The sequence below is a fragment of the Merops nubicus genome, unplaced genomic scaffold (genome assembly GCF_000691845.1).
Source record: "Merops nubicus isolate BGI_N331 unplaced genomic scaffold, ASM69184v1 scaffold51633, whole genome shotgun sequence".
In the NCBI taxonomy this organism is placed as follows: Eukaryota; Metazoa; Chordata; class Aves; order Coraciiformes; family Meropidae; genus Merops; species Merops nubicus.
Window position 1 is genome coordinate 1 of NW_008600606.1, and position 7,890 is coordinate 7,890.

A 7,890-nucleotide genomic window follows, 5' to 3' on the forward strand; every position below is an offset into this window, starting at 1 on the left:
ATATATATATACACACACACATAATATGGCAGAATATAAAGAATATGGTAACCACCTGCAGCTCAGAGTGCCCTGCGGCAGAAGCAGGGTTTCTGAAGCCTTCTTTGCATCCTGCCTGTCACAACACCTCCTCTCAGATCCCTTTGTGCACATCTAAAGCCAGTTCAACAGCCCCAGGTAGCACAACTGGGCACCGATGATGCCTTGTGGGGAGCCCTGGTACCTGCCACCAGCCACAGTGTGCACCCGCGCTTCCCCTGTGACAGCAAGAGGTTAATGAGGGGGAAAAGCACCATCCTTAAACAATAACCCAGAGCTCAGAGACAGCAGTCACTGAACTCAGCCAGATAAAGGGGCCCGTGGGGATTGTGACAGCTCTGGGGACTGTATTTCATGCACGGCTAGTTGAATGCTTTTGATAATAAAATGAAAAATTACACTGCCCAGAAAATATCAATTTTCTTGCAAGGTGAGTCCCATTTAAAAATGTATTTATACCCTATTTACCATTTGGAAAAATTACCTCCTTATTACTTTTTGTTCTTGCATTGACTGTGACAAAAATGTCAATGCTAAAAAATTAGCCTCTCAGTTACTCCTGGAAAGCTCCTTCTGGCTGAAGCAGCTGGGAGCAGAGGTTTGTGCTCCCTCAGGAGGATACTGCTGCTAAGTGAGTGCCTGGCACCCAAGTGAAGGACTTGGGCTCCATCCTAGCACCCCTTCCACTCTCCACTGCCTGGGAAAATCCAGGGGTTTGGAACCCTGTATGTCCCAATTCTCAATACAGCAAGAAACAATCAGTATGAGATAATTAGGAATGGATAGCTGACAAGCAGACATAATGAATATTGCTCTTTCAACCAACTAGATGGGAAGAAACAGCTACCCAGCAGGTAAGCACAGTTTTTAAGCCGTAGGGCAATTCATTATTTTCCCCAGATGTCCTTCTTAATTGTAGATAATTAAATAAAATAGAGAAAGGAGGAATGAAGCACTTTAGCACCACGAGGCCAGTTCAAGGTATGGGAATGGAGGGGGCCGTGCTTGAAAAGTTACCACCTTCTGGCTGGAGCAGCCTACGCTGCAATCTACAATTCACTTAGTGCACTGACCTTGCACAAGCCACAGGGCTCTCCTGCCCTGGCAAGACTTTCCTGCCCACACACATAATTGGGAGTCCAAGTAGAAACCAAGATCCTGCCTGAGAACCACATGGAAGCTGTGTGTCAATCTCTGCTGGCAAGAGAAAGCAGGAGGCCTTGGCAGGACATGATACAGGGATGTTGCGAGGACATGGAGTGATGTGAATGTGAGCAGACCACAACACCATCCTACCCCATTATGAGAAGTATGTGCTGCCTCTGAGACCCAAACAGGGAAAGCTCAATTTGTTTTCAGATCCCAGTTTAGCATTTCTTATTCCTTCATCATGAGCATCACGATCCCTCCTTCATCTACTGAGCATCAGCATGTCGGAGAGATACAAAATCACTCCTGACAGCTGAGCTGGAATGTCCAACCACAGTGCCCAAAAACTAACTGAGAGATCTTCTTGTGACGTTTCTGGGGTAGCAGCTTCCCCTGGGCTACAGCTCTGCCGAATGAGAACTGAAGCAAACAATACAGGCAGTAGGACACACACAGATGTGCTTGCCAGCCCAGGAATGCAGTCAGCAAGCACTCCCAGACACCACTTCCAGAGCCACAGAGATGTGGGGGACAGCAGCAACCCATTTAGGGAGACTGTAACACATCTGGTTTCAATTTGCCACGCTGACTGGGCAATGCAAAGATCATCCTTTCTTTGCCTGGACGCTGCATCTCTTTCTTCTCCCATTAAATCTGCAGCTTCTGGGGTCAGCATGAAGCCATGGAAGCTCCTACTGACACCCTGAGCTCTGACACTTTCAAAGGAAATGGCTTAAGTCATGATGACATAACTGACAGCCCTGCTAATACAAAACAATTTCTTTTTAAAGCTGTCGTATTCAGTAATGTGTTCTGTACATGTGTATTCTGACTCTTGAGTGGAAGAGTAGATTTATATAAGCTGTGGCTTGCCTGGAAGCCGGGGCAGAAAGCAGCTTTCCTGCAGTATCTACAAGTTTCTAATGGCTTTCCTTTCCACTCTTTCATTTGCTGGATTTCAAGTCAACAAGTAAATTTCAAGGCCTCATCTTACAGTGTGAGAGAAGCCTTTGGCTGGGAAAACTGGCATTACCTTCAGTAAAACAGAAACCACCCCCAACAACCACTAGAAAGTCAAAATGGCAAAGCACTGTAATGCCTCCTCATGTGCAGGAAGCACTGCTAACACCCACAGAACCCTTGTAGGACCATGCTGGGACATCTGACCCACAGCCTGGAGGCAAACATCATATCAAAGCAAGGGCCAACAGATCGATTCCTCTACCCCACTCCAGGATGAAAATGGAGACCCGCTCCCTGGACCAGCTGATCAAAGCACTGCTCCTGACAGCCTCCAGTCCTACTGGAAAAGCAGTCCCAGGCCAATAGCCCTACTCCCTTCCTCCCCTTTTCCAGCAGCTCAGCTAGGAGAGTCGTGGTTACCCCAAGACGGTAGCGGAAGGAGCTGTTGAGGAACACCTACCATCCTCGTCAGTGCGCACGTGCACGGGGATGCTCTCCGGTCCTGGCCCCACATCAGTGTGAGCCCTTACCCACACCTTGTACTCGGTCCATTTCTCCAGGTCCTTGATCTCCCAGCTGGAGTGTTCCCGTCCAATGCCATCCACCACATGCTTGGTGTTGTCATCTCCTTCCACTGCTTGGTATGCAATGGAGTACTGGGTGATGACCCCATTGCGGCTCTGGGCAGGCGGTGGCACCCAACTTACCCGGATGGTGGTAGAGCTGGTGCTTACACACTCGACCTCTTGGGGTGGGGCGGAGGGGGCTGGGGATAAATAAATGAAGTGGGGAGATGAAGGGAAATGAGAGGAAGGACAAACCAAAATGCACAGGGAACTTTTACCCAGCCAACTGAGCACTGAACATACACATGGAAATTCATTCAGCCAGCAGCCTCCTGGACTACCTCCTGCCTTCCATGCAGACCATCAAAGATGGCACTAGGGGCAATTTGTATGTGAAAGCCTGATGAACAGCATGGAGACAGAAGTGCTGTTCTGCATCAGAGAACACCTCTTCCCAAAGCAGTTCTGGACGCTCACTTCACCAAACACAACAAATGGCAGTAAGGGAAGGGGAAGGCGAGAGAGACTGATAGGGAGAAGAATGATGCTTTCAGTGAAGATCTGAAGCAGATGGAAACCAGAAGAGGTAGGAAGCTACAGAAGGCAAGAGTGGCAGAAGGGGTAGCTCACACACCAGATTGTATGAAGGCTTGCAAAAACCCGCTCCTAGACAAGTAGGGGAAACAAAAGAGGGCGGGGAAAGCAGGTGACTGACGTTGGCTGGAATGTGTCCAGGCAGGGTTTCAAATCACGACCATCAGCTGTGAGCAGCACTCTGACCTAGGTGGGAGCCAGGCACCACATGGAAACAGGAGATAACATGGTTGTGCTGCTTTGCATGTGCTCCTAGTATCTGGGACTGACTGCTTCATGCCTGCCAAATCGGTTACCCGCCTCTGCAGCTTCCAGGCCTATGGAGCTGTACAGGGGAAGGTAGGCAGGTCTTGCGCCCTCCCAGGCAAAAAACACCTACCCTTTGAGTTAACTTCTAAGCCCCAGCAATGTTAAGTGGCCAGAGGTGAAGGAATGGGATGTAGGCAGCAGACACTTCTCACTGGGATGAAAAACAGTCCCCTCCACACAACACTGCTAGGGAAGAGCAGTGAAACAAACCTTGGGGAGGAAGAGAGGGAAAGAAGAGACCAATGTGGACAACGCAGAGCATCTCTAGGACACTTGTCTGCTTCATTCCCTTCTCCTGCCTTGCAGGACTGCTGTCCTGTTGGAACAGGGACTGGCAGCATGGGAACTCTCTCACAGCAGCAGCAGCCTGTTCTCATCTGGCCTCACTGCCCAGGGATGCTACAGACAGCGTGCTAGCAGAGAGGGCAAGGGTGGAAGCCTGGAGAAGGAAGGTAGCCCACATGGTCAGAGGAGGCACAAGGGTGATGGGTGCATCCTTTGGTGCTTGCACAGAAAGCAAGTGCCCTAAGCAGAGAGGGCAGAGCACCATCACCAAAAGAAGCGCACACAGCTCCTTTAAGGCTTGGAAGCTGCCTGGCCAAGCAATAACAGAGTACAACATATCTGGCTTTGCCACGACAGGTGAAAGGCCACTTCACTCTTCACTGCACTCAGAAACACAGAAATGCCTGAACAAATTCTGGTGCCCTTCTGCATGCTGCAGTCCTTGAAGCCACCAGTGCAGCAGAGCCAGCCTTCCCAGGGCACAGGGACAAACCTGCCTGCTCACCGCCTGCACAGAGGCGAACACAACCTACGGGACTCCAGACAGCAGCAGGGACCTCAGATAATTAAAAGACCCAACAATTGTTTTCTGGGCACAGGTTGGCAGTGGGAGAAGATCTGGGAACACTGGGGACAGCAGGACCTCCCAGTGCCACTGATGACCTCTGGCTGCTGGGAACAAAGCCCACTTGCTTGCAGAGGCAGCCGCAGGCTGCATGTAACTCAGTGCCCTTTTCTGTGCCCAGGGAGCAAGGCTCATCCCTCCTGCCTGGGCTGGGGTGCCAGAGGAGGCAAAAGATGGTGGGAGACAGGGCAGTGATGGAGCTGGAAGAGATGATGCCTGAGCAGAGTCAGCCTGCTGCTATGGGAGCTATACTGGAGGAAAAAGAAGTCAAAGCAATGTGTGGAAGCAAAGTGTTGCCCACATGAGGGAAGCAGAGCAGGATCGGCCCAGCAGCCATCTAGTGTATCAGAAGGGAGCAGGGGTAGGAAATGGATCCTCACACTCGTTTGATTAATCAGTAGATAAGTGGAAGGGAATAGAGTAGGAAGATATAGCACCAAAGTGACACCAAGAGTGAATTCAGGGAGGGCATAAGGTAGACGCAGCACCTGGTGACACCCCTCAGAGGGGACAGGTGGGACATCAGGAGCTTGGCAAGCCTTTCCTTTGCCCGTGTCTGCAGAGAGGCCCTTCAAAGAAGAGACTTTTGCTCTGGCCTTGGGCCTCTACAGGATCTCTTAGGATGCAGCAGTGAGCTCCTTCTCCAAAGGCATTTTTGGCTGGTAGCATTGGCAGGTCGAACATTGGCTGTTGACTGGGTAAGAGTCACATACATGATGTGCAAGGCAAAAACTCAGATTAACACTGAAGAAAAGCAAACAAAAACTTGGTAACATGAGCAGGATCAACTTAAAATGCACAAGGAGTGGAAGTGTCCCTCCTGAGGCCAGCAAAGAGCAGACTGGGGCCAGCATGCACCCACACACACAGATGTACCCACACACACTGTGCAAACCTCTGCTCCCTCCAGGCTGCTTACACTGGTCTCCTCCACCAGCCCATAGCAGCCCTGTGCTCCCATCCAGCCCACCTACTCCTGATGCTAGAGAAAAGGCAGCCTCAAGACCCACCTTCATATTTTTAGTGAGAACAGCATTTTAATGCTGAGGCTTGGTGGGCACAGAGATAATGCTCCTCTCCTGCATCATACTGTTTGCCTGAGGCACTGCAGCCTCCTAGAAAACTCCCTCATGCTCCTCGGGCCCTCAAAGCAGCACTGCTTGTACTTTTTGCAGGGTGCCCAGCAACTAAGCAAGCAGCTTAGCAGGAAAGACAGCCCAGAAGTCAGCTGTATTCTCAGGAAATTAGGTCCAAGTTGTGATGCTGGAAGGGTGCAAAGGGGCACTGCATCCCTCTGGCTTTCCTGGACAAGCATCCCTGCTACTCCTGAGCAGGGATGCCACGTGAATAGCCCAGCAGCAGTAATACAGATGTTCTTCTCCAGCCCATTAGTGACTCATTAGTGATGATGTGCCTCCCACCTTACTGTTGACTGATTTGTCAGGACCAGGAATAGAGTCTGAAGACAGGCTCTTTTGAAGGGAGGAGTCTGACTGCTCCTGCAGTTTGCGTCCCGCCTGAACATGTTAACCTCCAAGATCTAACAGGGTTTGTCAGGGCAACTGGATGGAAGAGGGCAGGAAGGAGACCAACGGTCATTCTATATTAGGAAGTTCTAAGGCCACAGGAGACTGATCCAACCATCCTAACATGAGGTTTTAATAACATGAGGTTTTTAATTTAATAACATGCAGACCAAAGAATTTCTGCCTGGAAGCTGTGCATTGCACACACAACTTCTGGTGAGTTAAAGCACAGCTTTCGGAAACACCTGCTTGACTTTGAGACCCCTAGTACCCAAGAATCCATATGAGACTGTTCAGCCAGTGGTTTGTCACTTTCAGTGAATAGCTGAGTAGTAACTGCCAAGGACTTTTCTCATACAACAGAGTACCACCAGAAATTGTCTCAAGTAGGAGCCTGTAAACCAAGACTCAGTCACTTCTTAAATAAACAGAACTCTTAGGTCCCTCAATGTAAGGACGATACCATTGGTCAAACAAAGGCATTCCTGTGGCTTTTGGCCAAATCTCTTCCAACCTGTGCACATCTCTCTTACTAAACAGATGCCAGAACCAGTTAGCTACTGCTCCACTGGCCAGTGAAGCAATAACCTTAACATCAGACTGGTATGATATCCCCTGTGAGCAGACACCATATGGAATAATGAGAGGATACCTGACTTGAAGAGTCCACAAAGCAAAGGTTTCTCTTGGATTGCTATGAGACTCTGAAGGACTCATTTATGCATGGAGCCGTCTCTGATTAAGTGTGTTCAAGGATAAGAGCATCCACTGATAGAATTAATTTAAGTGGCAGGAGAGTTGCTTCAACCTTTGCCTATCAATACAAAAGCTATCTGAAATAGGTATACAAATCCCCGCACTCAGAATTTTCTCTCAGTGTTCAAATATTTATAACTGCATGATCTGAACCTCTCTCCATTTTCATACCTGTCTATCGTGCAGCACTAAGACACCATTAGCTCACTTAACGAGGTGGAGGAATCCATGTGACTGATATGTTAATGAAGCTGAGTTTTCCTCAAAGAGAAGGTGGTTCCAATAGTGAGCAGAGCTGCTCTTCCTTGCCTGAGCTTACTTCCTAATGGCCATCTCAGGCTCTCAGCTGCTGTGCATGCTGGTGCCCTCCCTGCAGGGAAGGCTGGCTGCCTTTGCCAGCTGCTCACCCCACAATGCTGGTAAATCCCAGACAGACGCTGCTAACGGAAATGTCTTTTTTTTCCCCCTTTTAATGCTCTTTGCATAATGGCAACCCCAAAAATCGTTAGTGAAAACGAGCTTATCGCAGGGCCCTTTGATAGCCCTAATCTGCTTATGCGCAGCACTTTGAGCTGCCAATCAGAGCACTGCGAACTCCTGCTCTGTGATCACATGAGGATGAAAGTGATATTGCCTGGGTCACCTCATTATCTAGCCTCTCTATTAACTCGGCGGCAGCTTGTTCTGGTTTCCCCTGGCACTGCAGTCACAGAAGCAGCAGCCTCACTTGCTCACGCAACGCAGGCAAAAAAGTCACTTTCCCAAACTGACTCCTCAAGCTCTCTGGCAGCCACCGTGGCCTCAAAGGATGCCTCACCTCACAATCAAGTGCGTGGACCAGGGATGGACTCTTGAGGAAGCAAGGCAGCTGGAAGGGGAATGAAGGGCTGAAAATCCAACTGTTTGGAGACAGTCACTTTTAGAGCCAAACATCCATATGCTGCCTGTCCAGACAGCTTGTCTGCATGGGAGTGAATTCATAGAGGTGCACAAACCCACTCAAATCAATCTCTCCAAAGCAATTCCCCAGCCTGTTTCACTCCTCCATCAGTTTTTATGAATCTACCCTTAGGGAAAG

General features: G+C 49.5%; 1 protein-coding gene across 1 annotated transcript in view; it reads right to left on the reverse strand.

Annotated features, from left to right (window-relative positions):
- Window positions 1-2,611: 2,611 nt before the first annotated feature.
- LOC103770462 (receptor-type tyrosine-protein phosphatase F-like) overlaps window positions 2,612-7,890 on the reverse strand; it is a gene marked incomplete at both ends in the record, with an annotated part of 9,896 nt that continues 4,617 nt past the window's right edge. Inside the window, one exon of the mRNA XM_008937720.1 lies at window positions 2,612-2,917. Within this exon, the coding sequence (XP_008935968.1) occupies window positions 2,612-2,917 (306 nt within the window). The remainder of the gene's footprint in view (window positions 2,918-7,890) is intronic.